Source organism: Polyergus mexicanus, unplaced genomic scaffold, assembly GCF_030449975.1.
Source record: "Polyergus mexicanus isolate NDT 795.1 unplaced genomic scaffold, iyPolMexi1.0 SCAF_9, whole genome shotgun sequence".
NCBI classification, from domain to species: Eukaryota; Metazoa; Arthropoda; class Insecta; order Hymenoptera; family Formicidae; genus Polyergus; species Polyergus mexicanus.
The window spans coordinates 7,821,929-7,846,588 of record NW_027223329.1 but is presented as its reverse complement, the minus strand read 5'-3'; the positions used below and the strand labels follow the sequence as shown (position 1 = coordinate 7,846,588).

The 24,660-nt window shown below is 31.2% G+C and overlaps 3 protein-coding genes across 9 annotated transcripts in view; 2 read left to right on the top strand and 1 right to left on the bottom strand.

Annotated features, from left to right (window-relative positions):
• LOC138936540 (beta-galactosidase) overlaps positions 1–19,635 on the top strand; it is a 110,223-nt gene extending 90,588 nt beyond the window's left edge. Inside the window, exons 3-12 of one of the 2 annotated variants that reach the window (XM_070302001.1) lie at positions 14,590–14,769; positions 16,238–16,407; positions 16,496–16,646; positions 16,798–16,861; positions 17,212–17,306; positions 17,702–17,932; positions 18,021–18,192; positions 18,331–18,452; positions 18,607–19,008; positions 19,131–19,635. In XM_070302001.1, coding sequence (XP_070158102.1) covers positions 14,695–14,769; positions 16,238–16,407; positions 16,496–16,646; positions 16,798–16,861; positions 17,212–17,306; positions 17,702–17,932; positions 18,021–18,192; positions 18,331–18,452; positions 18,607–19,008; positions 19,131–19,547 — 1,899 coding nt within the window. In that variant the 5' untranslated portion in view covers positions 14,590–14,694 and the 3' untranslated portion in view covers positions 19,548–19,635. The remainder of the gene's footprint in view (positions 1–14,589; positions 14,770–16,237; positions 16,408–16,495; positions 16,647–16,797; positions 16,862–17,211; positions 17,307–17,701; positions 17,933–18,020; positions 18,193–18,330; positions 18,453–18,606; positions 19,009–19,130) is intronic. The other variant, XM_070302002.1, reaches the window with a different exon arrangement.
• On the bottom strand, positions 192–10,705 carry LOC138936541 (organic cation transporter protein). 6 transcript variants are annotated; one of them, XM_070302007.1, is made up of 13 exons: positions 10,537–10,705; positions 9,837–9,854; positions 9,629–9,691; positions 7,594–7,724; positions 7,352–7,431; positions 4,290–4,612; positions 4,064–4,167; positions 3,835–3,989; positions 3,142–3,452; positions 2,646–2,958; positions 1,977–2,158; positions 1,650–1,786; positions 192–1,321 (listed from the first exon to the last, which is right to left on the bottom strand). In XM_070302007.1, the coding sequence occupies exons 5-13, from the start codon at positions 7,377–7,379 to the stop codon at positions 1,267–1,269; spliced, it is 1,608 nt and encodes a 535-aa protein (XP_070158108.1). In that variant the 5' UTR covers positions 7,380–7,431; positions 7,594–7,724; positions 9,629–9,691; positions 9,837–9,854; positions 10,537–10,705; the 3' UTR covers positions 192–1,266. The 6 variants fall into 6 exon arrangements, with proteins under 6 accessions (XP_070158108.1, XP_070158109.1, XP_070158105.1 ...); XM_070302008.1 differs by lacking the exon at positions 7,594–7,724; XM_070302004.1 differs by lacking the exons at positions 9,629–9,691; positions 9,837–9,854; positions 10,537–10,705 and adding an exon at positions 9,043–9,102.
• A 2,227-nt stretch (positions 19,636–21,862) lies between the features above and the next one.
• LOC138936544 (putative zinc finger protein 56) lies at positions 21,863–23,894 on the top strand. Its single transcript, XM_070302011.1, has 4 exons — positions 21,863–21,929; positions 22,449–22,618; positions 22,853–23,015; positions 23,560–23,894. Exons 2-4 carry the CDS (start codon positions 22,484–22,486, stop codon positions 23,793–23,795), a joined length of 534 nt encoding a protein of 177 aa, XP_070158112.1. The 5' UTR covers positions 21,863–21,929; positions 22,449–22,483; the 3' UTR covers positions 23,796–23,894.
• The last annotated feature ends 766 nt before the right edge of the window (positions 23,895–24,660 follow it).

Here is a 24,660-nt window from a genome sequence, read left to right as displayed (position 1 = left end):
ATAAAATAAATCTTTTGCCATTTTTGTCAAACAAAAATTAACTTTAAAAAGATTTTAAAAAGTTTTCGTTTTATAAGAACATTCTGTAGTTCTTGAATCACCTACATAGAATCGAGAACTTATTTGATACTATCTCATTTACTATTTGTATATTATCTAAATTTATTCTCTTTATTCATGCATTGTTCGATTACAAAATCATATTTGTAAAAATATTAAGTAAGAAATTATTTATTTTATTTCATCTAATTTAATTTTTTATTACATGGGCAAAGCTAATTCTTTTTCTTCCATCATTGATAATTGCGATCGTGACTGTTCGCGCATCGTCTTATTCTTAGTTCCCGGACTAAAAGATTACGCGCAACACGACAATCGTTAAGTTATTCGCTATTTGCTTTCTTATGCAAGTTAAATAAAGGAATTATCTCGCGCAAAGTGTTAGTCGCTTATGAAACAATTGTAAACATCTTTAGCAGAATTATGCACAGGCAGAGAAAAGGCTAGGAAAATTAATTTTATACAATATATTTGCTACTTATAAAATAATGAGATGAACGCATTTTTTTGCAATGTCGTGCATCTATATTTATAATATTGTATATTACATGTAAAATGTGCTAACTGAAACCGCTCACAATATTATCAGAGATATTCGCCTATAAAGCTGACACGATCCGAAAAATGGAAGACAAACATGTCGTTGAATATTAAACTAAATTGACTACTTAATAAATAAAGAAATGCGCTTTTTGTCTACAAAAGAGAATTTCTATTTATAATATATATACATCTGGTAAAACTTTACAGAATAATCGCATATACTTATTATGTTTGGCGTATACACATATACTAATCAATATGTATATGTATATATATTGTATATATATATATTTCTTTTTTTTAATGAGCTTGAAAGTCTTTTGAAAAGCGTGATACAATCATGTATCTATAAAAATATTTTTTATTATTTCTATTTTATATATAAAAATGTCAGCTTTGATTTATATATATTATATAAGAAATGTGTGAGTCGCGCAAATGTGATGAGATGATGATCAATCAAAAATGACAATCGTGCTAATTTTGTTAATATTATGAATATAACATAATAAATAGAATTGCGCGAAATATATGCACGATTAATCGTAAAATGATTTTTTTAATAAGTATATTGCTTTATTTTTCGTAAAACTTGTCATAATAATAATTCGACACCGCTTCGGCCGCGATAATATTAAAAATTTTATGACGATCAGTTTTCATTCAGAATGTCGCTTCTGCTTCGAGATCTCCATGTTTTTCTTTCGACTTAAACTTCCTGCACAGAAGAAAAGCAATGAGTTTCATAGTTTATAATACTATAATACTCAACTTTTATATTTGATATAAAAACTGTTACCTTCATAAACACCTCTATATTGCATTCTATTCATGAGTATATATATTATACAATATTATTAATTTGTATCTGACACATGCGTGAAAAAAATGCAGAAAGCATTCAAAAATTTTTATGAGCAACTTGATAATGCATTAAGTAATCGATCAACAATTTATCTGCACGCAGCAGATGCTCATATATGAAAATTAGTAATACTTGAGGTTTATGAAAAGGATATCGGATGAAAAAAAGTTTTGATACTTACTTTCCAAATTTCTCGCCGTCTTGAAGCGTTTCCGGTAACGTACATCCGGCAGTTTCAGGCAATAATACGCACAATGCGGCTCCAATCAACGGCAGAATTCCGAATATAATCGGCGGTAGCCACGATTCAATGTAATCCTGGAATAGTATCAACAATTGGTAATCTAGGAAACTAATTAACGTATTAATTCGCGCGACGATTCTTTTATGTACACATGATGCCTGTCCGAAATTCAAAATATTAATCTCACGTTTGAAACTGTTTATGAATCGAAGTAATGTTAGTCAAGTTTACGTAACTGGCTCTAATTAATGCGTGTAAACTTACCAAGGACACAACAAATGGCGCTACAATGGAACCTACTCTAGCGCACATACTGCTCGCGCCAACTCCGATGTTCCTTACGACTGTAGGAAACAATTCTCCGGAGAAAAGATAGACTGTCGTAAATGATACCGACATGCCGACGATACCGAGGCATGCCAGAAGCAATCTTAACCATGCCATTTCTAAAAAAAAAAAAAACAGAGATAGATATATCACTAATCGATTTAAACAATTGATGGTAATCGTTCGTAAAGTTTTTGATTATTTAAAGTAACAAGGCGTTTTTGATATTGATTAATCTCTATTTTTAGAAATATCATTTCAATCAATAAATAAAGCAATTTTGCGAGAAAAGAAAATCCTTTTCGATTATACGAGCGATATCCTTAAAAAAAAAAAAAAAAAAAAAAAAAAAAAAAAAAAAAACAGACTTGCTTCTTATTTTGGGGAAATTATTTTGAAAAGAGAAATTTTCCTCTTTTAAATTTTATATAAGAGACATATTATATAAGAGAAATTAAAAAAAAAACTTACTACAGATAAAAACATTGTCAAGATATGTAGATTCTAAATTAAAATTTTTATAAAACTTGCTTTATTATTGTTATTTAAAAATAGTTATACAAACCGAAAGGCAATAATATTGTATTACATAGTATAATCGCTTACCGTGTGATGCGGGGATTAAGAGCAGGCAAGCCAGGCCAGTTATGGAATTGCTACAGATCAGAGTGATTCGTCGACCTAGTTTATTCATCGCCCACCACGCGACGAAGTTTCCTGGAATCTGTATAGCACCGGACACTGCGAAATTAATGAAAATGTCGCCACCGACCTGACCAATGTACTGTGATATGCCAAACAGACCCATTCCACAAACGATCCAATTGAAGAAAATCGAGAGGGATTTCACTCGCATGTTCGGTGTGCGAAACAAATCTAGAAACGAAGCCTTGTGGTCCAGCGCAGATTTCTTCAAGTTCTGAAATACAAAAAAAAAAAACGCAAACGTGAAATTAATATCTTTTGAACCGCGTGTAACATCGTTTCCCCCTGACAATTACAAGTTTATTATTGAATTACAAATTTAATTATTTGAAAATTGCGATGATTATTACACAGATCGTTTGGATTCATCGAAATACTTTGAACAATTGTCTCTTACTTGATGCAGACAATGCTTTCTAACTATTTCGGGAACGTCCACATTTTCCACTTTATTAATATTGACCGCCCTCTGCAATACTTTGCACGCTGCTCTCTGCTTTCCCATGGCTAGTAACCATCTCGGTGACTCGGGCACTATCCACCAATAACTTAAAAGAATTATAGATGGTAGTGTAATGGCGATTTGTAGTTGCTGCCAATGTCGAAACCAGAACGCGAGTCCTGCCAGCGACATATGGCCTAAGCTGAATGGTATTTGATATAAAACGGTGATGGCGGCACGCCATTCTGTACCTACTATTTCCATACCTAAAAATAAAATACGCAAATAAAGAAGACGTTTATAATTTTGGAGAAATGAATCGCACAAGTCGATTGCAATCTGTATCGATTTGTATCATTTTTTATATATATTAGATAAATTATGATGGCTAATTATTTTAATTTACGTGCAAAGAGAGGGAAAGAGAGAGAGAGAGATAATAGACAGTGATTAAATTATCTACAATTCTATAAGATTTTAAGGAATAAGATAATTTTTGTTATTACTTATTTTAAAATACAATAATTAAAAATATTATATATAAAGATAATTGTATGAATATTGCAATTTTATTTTAATATTTATCGTTGCAAAAATCTTCGTTAATAATATTAGTAGCTTCGTATATTTGAGGATCGAGACACTTACAAATAACGTAACTAGTAACCATCGTGCCTCCAGTAGCCAAGGCACTTAACAACTTCATCAGCAATAATACTTGAAACCAAGGAACGACCGCGCATCCAATGCCCGATAACAGTTGGAGAACAATAGAGATCATCAGCGGTTTTTTTCTGCCATACCTGCAAGATACAATATTCTTTATTCCTTCGTAATCGTTTCACGGCTATGAACGTTCAATCATACATGAACTTGCCTATCTGCTAAACTGCCGAAGATTATGTTGCCGAGAAGCACCCCGAACATAAGAATAGACTGTTGGATATTCGCGTAATGCGTCCTATCGCAGACTAGATTCCACTAAAACGACACAAAATAACTTGCGGTTCTTTTATCTGGCAAGATAATTTTTAAACAAACACGCTCGTTTTTCGCTTTGCGAATTAAAAGCAGACGGCTTTTAAACTCACGTAATAACTTACTTGCGATATAATAGTCTCGGGAAATATTCTCCTATCGTACTCCCATTCCGTGCATTTTACCAGGGTGCCGTTAACATCGACCATGCACTGGTCCTTGGTGTCGACGGTAACGGGCGCCGTACAATTGTAATCCTGATGAGGCGCCATAAAAACAATCGCCAATTGATGCCACGCTACCGGAAATTTGACCAGAGAAATCGCCAGGCAGACGATGATCTGCCACTTGCCGAGATTGCCGATCGCGATTTGCACGGCGTCGACATTCGCGCCAGAGTCGACATGATCGTCCTTACCATTGGAAACTTGCTTGACATTCACGTTCGCTGCAATTTAACAAGATCTGTATATATTCGTATAAATTCGCGTCGAGATCTCTATTAATATCAAGATTCTTTAAATTATTAAAAATAAAAATAAAATATAGAATGGGGCAATAGGAGCCGGCGTCGTGTGTCAGCCGCAAATAAATTAAAGCGCAAATTAATTAGTAAAGAACATACGATTGATGTTTATTAGTCTATAGTCAATTAAACGATTTAAATCAGAAACGAAACGTTTCGGTTCCTTTTTTTGGAAAACGGAAAGTTCTAATAAATACAATGTCAAATCAGTTAGATATAATATTAAGCCGCGGTCAAACATCTAAACAATTCTACGCAAGATATGTCCCTCCATTACGCTGATGAAGGTCCAAAAAATGGACCGCGACGTTCGTTTCAGATTTAAATTGATTAATTGATTATAGGCTAATAAACATCCATCGTATATTCTTTACTAAATAATTTGTGCTTTAATTTATTTTCGCTTGACATACGGCGCCGGCTCCTATTGCCATTCTATATTTTATTTTTAATTTTATTAATTACTCGGAGCCGTTCTCTTAAATTAATTTTATTTTTCTTTAAATTACAACTCGATTCTACCTTAGATATATTTTCTCTTGTAGAAAGATTCTTCATATTTTTACATATAGAAATGTATTAATTATTCTCATATTTTTTCGCATTATAAATCGAGTGACAGGAAAGAAAAATTGATAATATAATTAGTTAATTGCGATTAATAGACGTGAAACCGATGTATGATTCTTCTCGCGACGACGCGAAACGCATGACGCGAATCAAATCTGTTATCATACACAGAATCTACATATTTTCATGATACATTGCTTTCTAACAACTTCTCTCTCTCTCTTACATGTTAAACATGAGATTTAATTACGCTCATTCATTATTCTGATTATAAATTAATTGCATTATATAATAGAGATATAACAAAGATATACATGCGTTGATCTACCGCTCCCCGACTTATTTGGGCCACCAATTACATCATCTAATAACGTACATAATTGTTTGATTTTTGTAAAAGAAAAAGAAAGAAAAAATGCACTCTTGTATTACAATGAGATTATATGAAGTATAATTTTTCAAAGGGTCACTTGTTTTTTATATAGACATTATATGTTAATGCAGGTGTTAATGAGAGAGCGGTCGAATGTCGTAATAATGATTCGTTTGAACGGATCTTTCCCGTTACATTGATAAAATAGTTTATCGTGAAACACACATTTGTATGGAAAATACTCATTTGCATATACATAACTGTTGACACAAGTTATATTTGCATAGCTGATAATTTACGATATGTAATGAGATTTCCAGAAAATGATAATAATGCGCGAGTGATTGTATGAATAATTGTATTAAAACAATCGCGCATATGAAATCTAACGAGGAATTAATAAGAGGAATTAATATGAAGAGTCTATTAAATGAGGAAACTACTATTTTTTTCTTTGCTCAGCGTATCATAAATTCGAAATTAAATTATCGATTCATTGCAATTGTCAGGCACGGCTGCATAAATAAATGATTTAATCTTATTTGCTCATATGACAAATGATTCATAAATATTCATAAGCTGAGCATATTCTTACAAATATTTCTAATAAATAATCTCTAAGTACGTTTAAAATATTGTATAATTCGTAAGTTAATGTATTATACAAGATATGCGCGGATAAAAATTTATTCAAAACTTATGGTATACGAAACTAAATTTTTATCATGGAAAATTAAAGAAATCAAAATCGCTAAGGGTAAATCGTCAAGAAATTAACACGATCGAAGTTATTTTTTCGTTCTCTTTGCGAAATTACGGAAAGATTTTTAATATATAAATTAAGCTTATACAATATCAATTTTACTCCGTATGATATGAGCGATTTTCTCATGCAAGCGAATCTTAGACGCTCGAAACGAAATTCACCCGGCTATCGATGGATATATAGGAATTGCTAACAATTGTTTGACGATACAACGGTAGAGGATCGGATACATGCAATGGCAGTACATAGTATATACTGCGGTAAACAACGATCAAACCAGTTCGTAGAAGAAAAAAACGCTAGACAGTGCGTGTGAACCATAAAATGCGTGCTAACCTCGAGACATCAAGAAGACAACCTTCGATCTCCGACTTACATCGACATCCTTCTTTGGAGACTCGAAAGGTCAGTCTTGCCTTTCAATCTGTCATACCTCCGTCGTACGATACAAATTTATTGTAAGATTGTTACATACTACGTGCCAAAATAAATGCGAGCGATAAATCTAATCTTTTAAGGACGTTTGAAAGTAGAATAAAGCTTGAGACAAATTTAAAATCGACTCTTGCAAAAATAGATCAGTCAATCGCAGCTTTTACTACTGTATATATTTGTAATTAAAATTTTATATAAAATTTTATTTGAAGAATATTCACATGTGTGAAATTAACTAAAGAATACAGTTCTGTTCTCTATTTGCTGTCCTAAATTCTTTGAAATAAATAATAAAAATAAATAAAAATAATAAAATAAAAAAATACTATAAATTATTAATGATATATTTCAAAGCATTAAAAATCTGCAGGTTATTAGAATTTTTTATCTATATTTTATCGATTATTCTATCATTTTATTCGCAAGTATTGTTAATGTTATAATATTATGATATAAAAATTTAGCTTCTTTTATCGTAACTCATATCTGTTATCCTTATAATTTATCATCAACGTACCATATTCAGTGGTTTTCGTATCCTTCATATCACTGCCTGCTTGCACTTTTCCTCAAGTTACCTTTTCGGTATTCGGATATCTGTAACATGGATGATAAAAGATGTAAATTCGCCGGTGACAGATTAAAAAATACCGATCATTACCGATTATCTATTTACAACACATCCGTTATTAATTCTCTATTTATTAGATAAATGAAACACATCTTATGCATCGTGTGCATATTAGTGTGTGAGATTACATTTCCCCCGGTTTTCTAATCTCCCTTGTCCCACCTCCTCCCTCCTCTTTTCACCTATTTTCCTACTTCTTTCTTTCATCTCTCGTGCTCCGACAAGAAATTGTTTCTCGCAGTAACGGACATTGTTGAACCTGCAATAGCATGACAAGGCTAACTGAATTACACGACGGACAGTCAATAATAATTAACGAGAACAACCATTGTCGATGATTGATCGTTAAAAACTGACCCCTATAAACACGCGTGTCAGAATAGTAAATAAAATATCTTCGTACGCGCCTTATTATTCATCGTGATTATATCTGCATCTTGATTTACATAACGGAACTAAAATCAGCTTGTTTGTAATCGCGGATCTGATAATAGGTGCTTTATTTCACGTATGCGCATCTAACGCTTTAATACGAATAATTATCGGTACTGTTTCTTATCTCATTAAAACAGTAAAGTTAATTTCTAGTTTCTCGCATATATCTCAAATAGTTCGTGATATGAGTATACATAAGCAAAGAGAATGGAAAAAATTACATTATCTCGAACAGCCTAAGACTGAGTTTTTTATCGGAATAAAACTGCAAGGGTATGACATAATTTTTCACCTTATAAAATTGTTAAGAAAATAATTAGATAGAAATTAAAATGTTTATATTCTCTTATCAATTTTTCAAAATGATCAGTAATGTTGAATTCTATTAATTCTAAATTAATAGAAGAAGAATTAAATTAAGAAAGAACTAATTGACGATTTGTTTGGTTCTAGTAAACAATAAATTTATTCGTACACGGTATATTATCTACAAATTGCAACCCTGCTTCGACGAGATGACACGTGTCACATTATCCATGAATTAAGGAGTAACTTCAACAGCGCTAATCTACAACAAATACAGATGTTATAAATGTATATATGAAAATCTTATATATTACATAGGACACGTATATAATTTTTAACGTCACGGAAACTTTATGTCAGAGTTTATCTTTATTTCTAGAGGCTGTAATTAATATCTCCTAAAAGTAATAAAAATATAATAATTCCAATAATCTCTTTCTTAATATTAAGATTCCTCAGATAATATGCTATTCACACTTTTTTTTAATTCACATTTAAATAATTTATAATATTTCACACGTATAATATATAATAATATACAATAAGTCATAATTTACAGTTATTTTGAATGTAGAATGTAATGTATTTTGTTTATTTCAACATTTGTCAATTAATTCTTCCTTATCGCTTTCCCTTGTCAGTGTAGAGCTCTTAACTTGCATTGCAAGTCTTTTTCGTGTGCTTTAATATTCTCTACGACTGTAATTTATCCAAGTAAATCGATGATAAGCGTTACTCCGATAATTTTCTTAAAAAAAAAAAAAAAAAAGGAGAGATTTCGAGATAAAAAGTTTAAGAAGACACTTATGTTAGATATTGAAAGTATGTCAACTAACCACAACAACAGTTTGAATCGTGAGGAATCGATCAACTCACGCCATGACGACGAGCCGAATCTAATTAATAAATGAAATGAAATTCAATATAATGAATTCCATCTTATCGATTTTCCTGTATTTCGACAACAAACAACTAGGATTATGATTTGATATGATTAGAAGGGAAATTTTCACTATATCATATTCGCACAGTTTAAAGTTAAATAAAATTCTCTTATCTGATATCTGGAAGAACGAACTTTGTTGATTCAGCCTTTAAAATATCATATCGTCAATGTTTCATGTTTTATCTTTTATTATGACATACTTAATATCGTGATGATTAATATTATATGTTTACAGTATCTCGCCAAATTGGATCTTGAAAGGTGGTGATCAATACAATGTTTATTTAGACATTTAATATCAGTCATATAGAAGAATAGAGCGTCGAACCGAAACGGAGAGAAAGAAGAAAATAAAACGGAAAAGTAGGATCGAAGGCAAACACCGTTACGAAGGGTGCAGAAAATATCGGCGCCTAAAATTACTCTGCTAGCAACTTTTCCTTACTGTTATTACCGCGTTATTACAGTTATCATACCTGTTGCAAACTAATTATGATTGGGGTGCGGAAACCGTGCAAGTGGCGTCAGTGCAGTTACACCTGGCAATTTAAGCAGATTTTTGTAGACGATCTTAATTCTGCACTTTGTGCTACATGATGCCGCCAAGGCTGTAACACGCTGCTGTAATTCTCGAGATATGTGCATTTTTCTACACAATCTTTCCGAGTTAAGAAAGAGACTTACCGCTTATCGCGAACTAATCTTCGCAAGGATGCAAATAAAAAATAAATAATTGTATTCTTCCGTTAATTTTCAGTAAACTTTAATAGAGTTTTAATTTATAGTTTGATTATAAACGATAAAATTTATATAAATTGTAATTAATAATAATATAAATAAATAATAATATTATAAATAAATAATATTATAAATAAATAATAATATTATAAATAAATAATATTATAAATAAATAATAATATTATAAATAATAATATTATAAATAAATAATAATATATTATAAATGATAAAATTGAAAAAATTGTAATTAATAATAATGTATATCTCACATTTTCGGGGGAAAAAAAAAAATTGAATCTCCAAATATATTAGAGAATCTGTTAGTAAAGTTATTTTGAAATATTTCAAATTTGGAATCTAAAAAAATCGTATAAAGAATGTGATATTTGAATTATAAGTTATACAACAATATATACACAATGTTTATCTTTTTACAGTCAAAATAATTGAAATTATCGATATTAATTAATCTCGATAATATCTAAGAAATTTTAATTTATCGCCAAAAAAAATCGAGAAGTTTTCAGAAAAAAATTTCAATTTGACATGCGCATTAAAATCGGATTAATCGAACGGTCTAGCGCATAAAACCATTCAAAGGCTGATCGTTAATCTATCGATTAATGAGAATTTATCAGAGATACACCTATTTATAGAAATGAAATTTCGGATATCCGGCCGGCTTGAAGGGGAAGAGCCCGAGACCTCGAACTCGTGTTTCGCACTCGCGTTACGAAGTTGGAAAATGTGTTTGCTCGTGCAGATCGTGCGGAACTGGCGGCTCGAGCGTAACGACTATCGTATTGCCTGAAGACGCAACTTGGATAAAGTCTTTCAAGCCACTTGTTGTCCATCAGGAGAGAAGGGATGCCGGCGCCAAACGTCACCTCGTGTTCGCGGCGCCGATACGTAGGACTGAACGGAAAAATAATCATCTGCAATCTGCAATTTTATGCGCGAGACGAAAGAAGTAAATCGACAGCATCTTTTTCCAGGAACTGACCGGTCGTTCGAAGCTAATCCTAGAATATCAATTACGGCTCTGTTCGCTCGCATTTTTCATACATTGCGTCTCTTCTTTCGCTTCTCCTGCTGGAAAAGCTTGAAGTTTTATTTCCTTAAAAAAACAAAGAGAAAATATAGTTAAGATAAACACTAGAAGAGTTTTTATCTTAAACACTAGAAGACTGCTAGTTTAATATAAGAGTAATCTTTTTGATAATCAAGTTACAATGATGTTGAAATGTATTGGACATGTTTGTATGGGAAATTATTGGATCGTAAGTTGTGCTATTATATAACAGTAGTAGTATCGCGTCGTGTCAGCGGATTGTTTAATCACCTATGCAAATCATAAATTTGTACAGTATCGTAAAGCGATACCTCAATTCGCATCATTTCGAATAATGCTTTAAAGAAATTTTAAGTTCGTTGATAAAAGCGATATACTCTCGAGTGCCATTTTAACATCGAAGGCGTGAAAAATCATCACCCAAGCCGCGTTTGACATATCGCGGAAAATATTCGGATAACCCGATACATGTGTCATGATGATGCTGTCGTGTTTAAAAGATCGAACTGCTTTCGAATGTAGCATAAGAAAGACGTTAAGAGCAGACTCCTTATTTTTTTTTAAATCTCTTCAAATAAAAAAATTTATATATATACATATAATATTAATGTTTTTGATTAGTTATTTCCATTACATAAATCATTAAAGTACAAATTATTCTCACATTTGTAGAGAAGGTATATACGAATTATATCGAATTATATATGTATTAGAAGTCCAGTTAAGCATAAAAGCTGCTGCAGGCACAGTCGTTCCTCCATTAACCCCGGTTAACTTAATCCTTTAAAAATGGCACGCGCGTGCGTGTGCGAAATGCCAAACGTGTACATCTGCATTAAGTGGCTTAATTGTCACAAATTTGTTGACCACCGCACGTTAATTAGAGAAATAGCGCGGTCAATGTTCTGAAAGCATGGTGAGGATACGATTTCTTTGTTAAAATTCTTATTACTATTACTAGTAACAATATATGAGAGAGATTACGATGATTTTTTTTTTTTCACGATCGTCATAATTTTATTCTTCTCCTTAAATATTATTTCCTGGCAGTTTTGTAGCTTGCAAAATTTTTTTATAAATTATCATGTCTCGCAAGTTTGTCTAAATGTTTAAATAACAATCTATGCATTAATTATAAAAATGAGGAAAATTTTCAATTTAATAAAAATTTCCGATATATTAGTAGTAGCTCAATTATCTTTTATCGCGACAAATGCTTAATGACCTTAAAATTTCTGAATCATTCGTGTAACCAGGATATGAGTTTATATAATAGTAATGTCCGAATTGTTGCGGTTAAACGTCATTAAATATCTCGTAGAATTGTGTCAAGCTTTTAATCGGTTTCTTTCCGCAATATTGTACGACGACAAAGTAAAGTAAATAATATATAGTTTAAAAAGGATTAAATTTACTTTAAAATATATTTCAAGTTTAGGACTTTTCTAAGATTTATTGCAAAATACTTTAAATTTGTTTAGATTATTGGAAAAAAATATTCTCACATATACATACACACACACACACACACACTGACATGCACAGACATTTTCAATACAATCACAATAAATATTGTCGAATGTGCCAGATTTGCAAAATCGATAGTGTCGCATTCGTATTGAAATCGGAGTGAAAATCAATAACGAGAAAAGAAAATAGAATTAAAATTATAAAATTAATTAAAGTTAATGAGGTAATACACGAAAAATTAACATTTCGCCGAAAATGATAAAAGACACAATATTCCTATGGCAAACAGAAATTAACAGAGAAAATATGAGCGTTTGTCTCGGTTCTGCAAGAATTGTATGTGTGTGTGTGTGTGTGTGTATGTGTGTGACATGAATTAATGAAATTAAATTACAATTTATAAATATTCAAGATAATGAATTATACTTTGCAACAATTTTTATAAATGCGAAACTCTTGTGAAATCTTTCATCAAATTAAACCAAATCGGTTTCGATTTTAATAACCGCGTGCTTATTTCCAATTTTATTTCCAAAATTTATTATCTACATTATATCGCGATCGGTAACGAATTTTAATTAACGAAACTCAATGTGCACGCGCCGCACAACGGCACGGAAACGTATTTTTTCGTGCACAGTTTACCTCTAAATGATAATAAATGTACACCTAGTACATTTCGTTGCTTGATCGGTATAGATTGATAAAGTTTAATTTATATAATAAAAAGGTTGCCGTATTTTTTTTTTTTTTTCTAAAAATCATGTAAAATCGAAACAGCGTGATTTTGACGAAAAGATTACACTAATTATGACGAACTTTTAGTTATAATGAGATGTAGATATATATATATATATATATATTTTTTTTTTCAAACACCTTTGTCACAGTATTCTATTTTTAGAATCTAAAAATCTGTTTCTAATCATTAAAATTTATTATCTACATTTTTATTTTTATCTTTCTTCTTGCTTCTTTCATACATCTACGGTTGGGAAAATTAAACTAGGATATTTTGTACATTGATGTAATCTCTGATTTATACAATCTTAATAATTTGCTTTGAAATCTTTACCCAAAGTAAACTAGTTCTGTTAAATTGTTAAATACTGTTAAATAATATATCATTAGCTTATGTTGTACATTTATCATTTTAATCATAAAATCATATCAATTTTGTTTTTCATCAAAAGAAAAAATTTATTTTATCGCGATGCAAATTTAAAAAATGAAAATAAGAATAACTAATAGACGACAAACAACTAAGACTATAGAAAATTGTTATTATTAAGAGTAGAAAACAGAATTTTTTATCTGTATATTATGATATTTTGATACTATGATATCCAAAAATTTTTATAAAATGTCACATTGAGATTAGATAAATCTGATTGCATTTTGATTTTATTGATGCATGTATCAAAAACAACATATCAAGAATATTTATTAATTTTATATGCGAGTGTAATCGCGATCTTGACTTGTTTATCAAAATATTAAGAAAATTTTATTGCATATAGATAAGCGATGAAAATCTTGTTCTTTTATGCAAAACAAACATTGCACAGTAAAGTATCATTTTTAGCGAATGCATCTTGAAGCGTGTTTATCATATGAATAATGGAATAAATATCGGACAAACATTATATAATCTTATAACGTATTTTATATATATATATAAAATACGTTATAAGATTATATAATGTTTGTCCGATATTTATTCCATTATTATATATATATATACATATACAATCTTTCCTCATCTGAAATAAATATGCGAGATATAATTTAAAACAATTTATAATATATTATATTTATAATATATATATTTATAATATATTTATAATATATTTCACATTATTTATACATCACACGTTATATATACGGTCTTCAATGTTTAATACATCTATATTTTAATGATGTACGTGTGTGACACTTTATTTAGGAGCTTCTGAGCTAAGAATTAAAAGTTTGGATGCATTGTCTGAACCACTTGGCTACAGTGCAGTGTTTTGATAACATTTTTCGGATTCTGAAACACGCTGAGCATTATCACGCGAGTACGTGCACCGATAATCCAGCAATACTTGAACGATGGTATGACTGGACACAGTGTATCGCATCTCCCCGATGATAAATACCAGTGATTTGTCTTAGGCATGCCGTCGAATCGTCAGTGACGCGCGAGCATCGGTCGATGGAAAGCGAGTTGAACGGCGAAGATCGCAGCTGAAGAAAACGCGGAATTAAATCGTTTGGAAAATGTGGTCGTTGGTATTTGTGAGCACCTTGGCATTGAGTAGTGCTGTATCGGAGACGATAAACTTACCGAGTAATGTACGTGTATATCTATAACTGACTTTACAGATTTTACAGAAAAAATTCTTTATTTCTCGTTTCTGATTTTTTGCTCGTAAATAAAATCGAATTAATCGATGGATCAATCTTTGTGAGATTTTTTAAAGTATCTTTACATTATTCTCTTACCAAAAAATAAATTTTAGCGAAAAGTTTCTCCGAAAAAGAAAATGTTTCCAAATTTATCGAACATCTGTTTTTATATAAGAAGATGCGTAAAAGTGAATAAATGCAATCTCAGAAAAAGAGAATAGCGAGGATAATTTTAGAAAAAAAGAAAAAGAATCTTGGAACAATAATGGCAACTTTAATGATATTTTCAAAAAGATAAGATGATTTTGAGATATCTTTTATAGATCGGTTCATTACTTGTGTATCATTAATTGGAAACTTTTAGATTGTCAAAATTCCGTTTTAAAAGTGGAGATGCTTTGAACAAAGATGAACGCTATACACATTTATGTTAATTTAATAAAATAAAACAGCCATAATAATACGTTCGTGCAGAATGTATACGTTCGCGTAATTCGTAAAATTTAAATGCAAGTCATAAAATAGATGGTTTGATTCTACCGATTATCCTCGACCTCGTATCCTAGATAGAACGATCGCTGAGATTGAATCGAAAGCTAAAACGTTACTTGAATTTAAAGTCACTTTTCACGTAGGTACTCTTTTAAAGCTTCGTATTTTTAAAGCGCGATTAAATCTTTTCAATTAAACACTGCAGTGCAATCGAACCATATATAGTATAAGAAGTCTCATACAAGAGAAAGTTCGCGTAAATATAATTATAGATATACAGCCCAACTTTGACCTCCGTCTATTATGAGAAGCGGTAAAAAAAAAATAACTATCAAAATAACATCTCTGCTGCATATTTCTGTGAGTCATATAAATTTATCCTTATAATTAATATATCAAAGATGAACGTAAGAATTGCGATATACTAGCTAGACGAAGGTGGGAGACGAGAAGGTGACGGGAATCAGCTGGTTGCGCGGTAACCGGCCCCGAGCGCATATTTCCGATAAAATTCGCTAACCGGCTCACAAGAATGTAGTAAAAAATATAAATATACATGATACGAAAGTCTGTAACATGAAAGCATATATATATATATATATATATATATATATATATATATATATATGTGTAACACGTTGCACTTAGATTAAGAAACTGCAGGATTATAATATGAATTCGATCGTGAAATAGAGGAAATATTAAAATATTAAAGAATATAAAATATTGAAGAAAATATATATTTTGGAAATAGAATACACACACATAATCATTGAATATAATCAAAAATAAATATAGTTAAAGTCGTGTAAAAATGTAATCGATTGAAAAGCAATGTTCCAAAAATTTTTCATTATTATAGCGTATCATTTTTAATAAATATATAAGCAAGAATTTAGGAAAAAAAAAATTGAATATACAGGACACATGGCAATACAGTTTCGGGGTTGATTATGAGAACAATCAATTTCTATTGGATGGAAAGCCTTTCCGGTATGTCGCCGGCAGTTTTCATTACTTTCGGGCGCCTAGACAGTATTGGAGGGATCGTTTAAGGAAAATGCGAGCCGCGGGACTTAATGCGATCTCCACGTAAGTGTTATTGTTAATTTTTCATCGTCAAGTATACATTGACGCAACATAACGCGATTAAATTTTCCTGTTTGTTTCCGAAACATAGCTATGTCGAATGGAATCTTCATGAACCGGAACCAGGTCAATTTAATTGGGCCGGTGACGCGGATCTAGTAGAATTCCTAAATATCGCGCAAGAGGAAGACTTGCTTGTATTGTTACGACCGGGTCCCTACATTTGCGCGGAAAGAGATTTGGTAAATATATGCGCGGTTTAGCGAGAAAAGTTAGTGGCCTAATTAAATGAAAATTTTGATATATTTACTACATATCAAATAGATGAAAATATTTTGATATATATCTCATATAAATACAATATTTTTTTCAATATATCGATACGTATCTTAGGGTGGTCTACCCTATTGGTTACTTCGTGAAGTGCCGGATATAAAGCTACGTACAAAAGATACAGGTGAGATATAACTTTTCACGCATTGTAAAGACGTATATGAAATGTTAATAGAAATTGTGAATTTTTTCAATCCAAAATGTAGTATCGAGTTCTTTCCTCGATTAAATGTATTTTGTTTTCTCTGATCTATTAAAACCGTGATTTAAAACCGATGTGTCATGTGCAACGACCCGCTACTTCCGTGATAAGAGATAAGAGTCTTTTTTACTCTCTACAATGATTCTCTCCTTTTCTCTGTCAATTGTCGCCGCTCGAACTCACCGATAATACCGAATAATTGAGAGCTACACATTACTACACGAGCGGATTAAATGTAATTTTATCGTCTACTGATTTTTCCACTTTCGTAGCCTTCATGAAATATGCCACAACGTATTTGAATCAGGTGTTAGAAAAAGTCCAGTCGCTTTTAAGAGGCAACGGGGGACCGATAATCATGATTCAGGTAATGAACATGCATTTTTGAGATAACGAATATTATTATAAGCGATTTTTATGCAATATCAGAGGTTTATCTTTTAAAATGTTGATTGCATATTGATTGCTCCGAGATAGTGTATAATATCTGTTATGTCTTATGTCAATCAATATAAATACTTGAAGATTGAAGATTATACGATAAATATCTTAAGCATAATTGGCATTGATTATGATGCATATACGAAAGTTGTACAAAAAATGATAATGATAATTTTCTATAATTAATAATAAATATGATAATTATGTGATTTGAAATTAATAAACAATATTTAATTTTTAAAATTTGACTTTAAAAGACGCGTAAAAAGATCTATAATCTGTTAGTTATCAATCTCACTGTTTCATCATTTGTGTTAACAGATAGAGAATGAATATGGAAGTTACAATGCTTGCGATACCGAGTATACGGACATGTTGAAAGAAGTCGTTGTGGAAAAAATCGGCAGTAAGGCCCTCTTATACACGACGGACGGTGCGTCCGCGTCCTTGCTCCGTTGCGGTTTCGTACCTGGCGCATATGCCACCGTCGATTTCGGAACGTCTGTTAATGTGACCAACAGTTTTCAATCCATGCGTCTCTATCAGCCACGAGTAAGCAGTGATATATTGATATATTCACGAAAGTTTCGAGAATCTGGACATATTTGATTACACTTTGAAAAAAAAAAACAACTCATAGGGTCCCTTGGTGAATTCTGAATTTTATCCAGGATGGTTAACTCATTGGGGGGAAGCCTTCCAGAGGGTGAAAACCGCAGCTGTCACGAAGACATTGAATGAAATGCTCGCTCTAGGCGCTTCCGTTAATATTTACATGTTCTACGGTGGTACAAACTTTGCTTTAACTTCCGGTTAGTCAATTTCTTCTTAATATTTCGCGAATCGATAGCCAATAAAATCTGCAAAAATAATATTTGCAGTATTCGCGATAAGACTATTATATTTATATACTAAATGGAAATTTTACTTAACATAATAATTATTGACAGGTGCTAATGGCGGTGCAGGTGTATATAGTCCACAGATAACATCTTACGATTATGACGCTCCTTTGACCGAAGCTGGAGATCCAACAGACAAATACTTTGCTATAAGAGACGTCATCGGTCAGGTGTGTCTTTATTTGTGATATTACGGTATCATATCTTTAATTAGATATTTGAAACTTCACGACGAAATTGCGGCCTCTTGTTACTCTAGAAAAAATGTAATAGATATTACACGTTAATTATGAACAAGTCAGTTCATGCCTATTAAAATTACAGTACCTGCCATTGCCGAACATGTCTCTTCCAACCGTATCTCCGAAAGGCAATTACGGTCCGATATTATTAGAACCGATACAGAAGCTGTTCGATAGTCGATCCTCGTTCGTGGTAAACGTGGCGACCGGCAACAGACCTAAAACTTTCGAGCATCTATCTGTGAATCAAGGTTTTGTACTTTACGAGACGGATTTGCCGTCTCCTGTTTTCGATCCAGTGATATTGCGTGCAATCACGAAAGATAGAGCGCTGGTTTACGTGGATGGCAGATTATCCGGGATACTGAGTCGCATAGATAAGATATATACTATACCGTTAGAGAATCCTTACGGTCGCCGTCTCAGTCTATTGGTGGAGAATCAAGGACGTTTGAATTTCGGCAACGAGATCCACGATTTCAAGGTATTATATGAGATCTTAACAAAGATGTTTGTACATAAATATTAATACAGAATGAGATGATGAGATTTACAGTCGTTTTTGGCATCAAAGATTGTATCAATATTTCTCGCGTTATCTCTCAGGGTATATCAAACGTTACCATCAGCGGAACTCCATTAACTAATTGGGCTATGACGGGCTACGCAATCTCCGACGTGTCATCTCTTCGAGATGTGGTAACTATTGACATAGATAGCGGGTCTTTAAACAACGGCCCGGTATTTCTTCGTGGACGGTTCACGATTATCGGGCAACCGTTGGACACATTTTTGGACACCACCGGCTGGGGTAAAGGAATGGCCTTCGTGAACGGTCATAATCTCGGCAGATACTGGCCGTTGGTCGGACCGCAAATAACTCTGTACGTTCCGGCTCCATATCTTCGTACAGGCGAGAACGAGTTGATTCTGTTGGAACTGGAATACGTATCGCAAGCGAGGAAGATGAAGTTTCAATCCGTACCGAATTTGGGTACGGGATCGCAAAGCTCGGATAATTAAACGAAACTTTTGTACGAATAATTTTAAATGTTAAAATAAATACACGAAAGAGAGATATTTATTTTTTGCTCATTCGCAAAGTACATTCCCATAAAATATATTTAGCGAGGCTATATGATTTTCGCTCAAATATTGTAATCAGTGAAAGAAAGGATCACATAAATTCACGTTTGTTCTAATACATCTTATTAATTAATGAATTGTCTTATTTTGATGTAACAATTAAAATTACCAATGATCAGCAATGTTATCGCGAATATAGTCTATGATAAAAGTAAATTAATTTATGGGAATATTTTATGGGACAGGGATATGTGTGATATATTTTTTTAAAAAGATTTTATAATATTACAAAATTAACTACGCGAAATTATAATTTTGTGTTCATCTTATTTGATTTATTAGGAGTTTAATCATTTCGAGAGAGATAATATGCCATCCGGATATCAAAGACATGAAAAGAACATTACAGGAACATTTAACGACGGTTTCTACGATACAGAAATCGATCAGACACGATAATACCGCGGCGCTACACGGCAAAAATATGCACATTGTTGTCTATGGTCGATGAAGAACCGATTTGTAAAGATCCCGCCGGAGCATTCAACGGCTTTAATATCCTTTGCGTTGACAAATGAGGGGTTCGCACAGTAGGACGTCCGATAGTTCAAAACGACGAATTATCCTATCTCCGCTCCGCGTGTCGTTTCATACGAATATCACGGATAATAATGAGTATACAATGACAAAGCATTACCGACTATCTACTTCATAAGCTTCATCTGTACGATAAAGTTCCTCCGAATATCTAATGAACAAATATATATTTTTATGCGATTGTAGAATAACTCTAAACAGACATAAATATTAAAGACGGATAAATATTATGAATATATATGACTAACAAAGTATATTATCTTCGTTCGACGCCAAGTTGCTTGCGATTCGGAAGTGTCTATTATAAATCACAATAGATTACATTTGCTATATTTTAGATTAGCTATTGAAATGGGACGACGTAAAATTTACGTTGTCCCATTTCTTTGTTCAGAATTTAGCCGTAGGATACAGTCAGTAAATGCTTTTCGAAATCAAATTGATCAACGAAAATATATAAGGTAATTAAAAATCGATTCTTCCCATATATGACATGGCAATTATGACAACATTAATAATAATAAAATATAATAATAACAAAATGTAAATTCTGTGAAGAAAAAAGACATTAAGATATTTTAATTCTTGATTATATGAAAGTTTATTGACTTGATAATGTTAAGAATTGATATGTAAGAGGGAACATTGAATGAATTTAAATATTCTATATTCCCCTCTTGATTTAATAATATAACACGTAAACATCTTTGATAAAATAAACAACCAATGTCGGATCATTCTAGAAACAAAGACGGATTTTTGCTTATACAATATTATAAAATGGAATATTTTTTTCAATAACGATAAAATATTATATAATTATATTATCTTAATCACGTGATTTTATTTTATTTTACATATTATTTAATTATTTTATATACTATACATTGAATAATTCTCTTTATATTTTACATTAAATAACAATTTCTTTCTTTATACTATACATATCCGTCAGTATAATTTTACCTTTCAGACGAATCATAAATCTAATTGCTTTTTTACTATTACCTTTTACCAACACCTGTACCACGAGAATGATTTGAATACAAGATGTTTCGAAATATGCCACATGCGCAATTGCAAAGTTTATTATCCAAATAGCGATCAAACTCCGCCCTAGATGAAAACACCGCCTTTGACATGCGCCGGAGGGTCGTTTGCGCGACTGCACCGCTTCTTACCTCTAATCTGATCGCGTTTAATCTGACCAAAGTGCTAAAATGCTGCTTATGTAATTCGGCGCGTTAGATCCGTTTACTCGTGAAACCATAATTACAATTATACAAACAATTACTCGTGTAAATTGACAAGTCAACGGAAATAAGAAGCTATCGCAATGTCCGGTAAGCGTAGAAAATTACGGAAAAAAAATTCGCGTAATAAATATTCCTCTAAATAAGTAAAAGAATCTTAATACACGTATTTTAAATTCCATACTTGTTGAAATACAAATAATCGTATTGTTGTCGTGTACAGTAAATGCTTGAACGGGGAACGTAATATATTTAATGTTATATAATTACAATTTAATAAAGTGAATAATATATTAATTAGTATGGAACGGAACGCAAAATGCACCGCTGGATTTGAGTAGAAATGGGGCTGCATGGAAAACCGGTGTTGTTAATGCTTTTAAATTTCAACGATGTCTTTCTTGCCAAACTTGCGGTAAAAGTTTCGACAGACCTTCACTTTTAAAAAGACATCTACGAACCCATACAGGTAAATATTGAGAGAAATGTCAAAAATTCGTCTTTTTCTAATAATCTCCCATAATATTCTTCTAAAAGATTTTACTATTCTTAGAATAATAAATATTATATACTATATTATTAATGGTGAATAATATTGAATGTAATAATTAATAATAACGTTATATCTACGTCTTATACTTAATAATTTGTTGCGATACACGTAACGATTTATTTATGAAAAATTATTACGTTTTTTCCAAATGACAGAGAAATAATTGCGTTCTAATTGTTATTGAGCTTATTTCTGTGATCATGAATTTAAAAATTTAGAGAATTTAAGTATCGAAAATCCTTTATTTTGCGTTATACTGATATTTATAAAATTATTAAATTACAATTAAATAATACATATATAATTAAATAATAATTAAATAACAAAATTGTTAAAGACTTTACAAAGAAAAAGTATTATGTGAAATTGTGTTTGAGAATTTGCTTTTTTATATTTTTGCAAACGCAATTAATATTATAAAATATATTATTTTAGGAGAGAAACCACATGGCTGCACGATATGTGGTAAAATGTTTAGCACAAGCAGCTCGTTAAATACTCATATTAGGATTCATACCGGTGAACGTCCTCACGAATGCCCGATGTGTGGAAAACGCTTTACCGCCTCGTCGAATTTGTATTATCATCGCATGACGCATTACAAGGTTCCTTTTCATATTCGAATTTAGTGGTGTACAACTTAAAAATAGACTATATGGTAACTTAATACGGGAAGTAAATCAATCTGCAAAAATAGTTTTTTTTTTTTTTTTTTTTTTTTTTCAGAATAAAGTATTCTGATTGTCCAATACTGCAATTATAAATTATCCATAAATAAGAATACGATATATTGCAAAGAATATGCAATGTTTTGATATATAATATAATTTGAAATGCAGGAGAAGCCACATAAATGTGACGAGTGTGGACGATCCTTTCCAACTCCCGGTGATTTAAGGGCTCACGGATATTCTCATACCGGTAATTGGCCATTACGTTGCCCAGTGTGTAACAGAGGATTTTGCAAAGTTGGCGCCTTACATCATCATATGAAATCGCACGGTAATGTGACGAATTCTATAATAAAAATAAGAATTTTATCTATTTATTATTTATTGCCGTTAATATTTTGAAAATATTAATAATTTACTTTTTTTAATCTAATCATTTTTTATTTTTAAATCGGCAAGATCTTTAATCGAGTTAATCCATACGTTGATAAAATTCTTTAAGACATGCTTGTTAATAGACGTCGAATAATTCAGATGAGATGTTTAGAAGAATCTATAAATTTCTGTATCGAAGTATCGAATTATCATTGCACATCATCGTCTTTGAATTAATAATTTTTCATAATTTTTCGACTATGCTAAAAAAATATTGCGTTGCTTTTTCTAATAGCTACAGAGAGAAAATAGCATGTAACTCATTACAGCTTGAGACGTCAAATATAATAATGTAAAGTCAATAAAATGTGACGAATTATCGCTTCCTAATTATATAACGATTTACACATACAATTTTATTATTAAATATCGAGAATACGCAAAACAGATCGTAAAATTAAAAAAAACAGCTATTTATATTTAAAATTCTTTCTTTACAGGCGATCATTCTTATCGTTGTAATATCTACAATCAGAAGCCTCCCATGATCAATAATTTACGAATTTATGAACATCAATATAATTCTCATGTGTCAAATAACAACACAACTGATTACATGCATAACGGTATTGCAAACGTAGAAATTATCAAGTTCGAAAGTCTCGGTAACAATTACATGCAATTACCTGCATTGTATCCATGGCCTTCTTGGATGCCATCACAATTTCAAAATTAATTCAATCATGTTATATTTGTATGCGGGACTATATAAACCATTATTTATTTATTATAAAATGATAAAAAAAACTGTTAATGAAAAATATTATTTAATCAATATTTATTAATTATATAGCCACATGTAAGTAATATATATAATATAAAAATAGTATTGTATATTATACGAGTAAATAATCTTTTGGGCCCTTCTTCTTAATATTCTATTTAGAAACTCTCTATAATTATTATCTATCGACTCATGCAACCAATGTTAATATCGCAAGCACCTCGCGTTTTAGCTCTTGATAAATGTGACAATATAAAAAAATCAAGAATGTTATTTTTTAGATATTTTTTGATATTCTTTCTCTTTAGGTAAAGTTATATATATGTCGTATTCAATTGTACGAATTTTTGATTAAATATCGACTGCAAAGCTATAAGAAATGTCGTTATATACATCAAAAGTCGCTGATGACCGTTATTAACTTTTTAAATGAAACACTCGGTGTATATATAGCAATATTTATAATTGTAATTTTTGAAATATGAATTTTTTTTCACTGTCATTTTTTATATACTTGATTATATTGTCCTGATAATTTGCCAATTTTTGATCATTTAAAATTTCTCAGTGTGTTCAAACTGCTCTAAGATTTATAGAAAATCCTAAAAACTTTTTTTTTTTTTTTTTTTTCATTTTTTCTTCTTTTCTTTTTTCGCAATTCTTAGAAATTCAGTTCGTGTCTTATCTAATACGTACTTACTTCTTATTTGATTATATTTTCCTAATGCTTCCTTTCGATTTTTGAGAGTTTTTCTTCTGCTTTTCTGATTAGACTTTCGTTCACTAATACAATATACACAATACATCTTGAGAATTT

Bases quoted from the DNA above. Each gene is read 5' to 3' on its own strand.
- LOC138936544 (XM_070302011.1), top strand. From the start codon at position 22,484: ATGTTTAGCACAAGCAGCTCGTTAAATACTCATATTAGGATTCATACC. The intron at 22,619-22,852 runs GTTCCTTTTCAT...TTTGAAATGCAG, and splicing joins ATCGCATGACGCATTACAAG to GAGAAGCCACATAAATGTGA. The intron at 23,016-23,559 runs GTAATGTGACGA...CTTTCTTTACAG, and splicing joins TCATCATATGAAATCGCACG to GCGATCATTCTTATCGTTGT.
- LOC138936541 (XM_070302007.1), bottom strand. From the start codon at position 7,379: ATGAAGGATACGAAAACCACTGAATATG. The intron at 4,613-7,351 runs GTACGTTGATGA...GTTAAATTGCAG, and splicing joins TACGAAAACCACTGAATATG to CGAACGTGAATGTCAAGCAA. The intron at 2,959-3,141 runs GTAAGAGACAAT...TTTGTATTTCAG, and splicing joins GAAAGCATTGTCTGCATCAA to AACTTGAAGAAATCTGCGCT.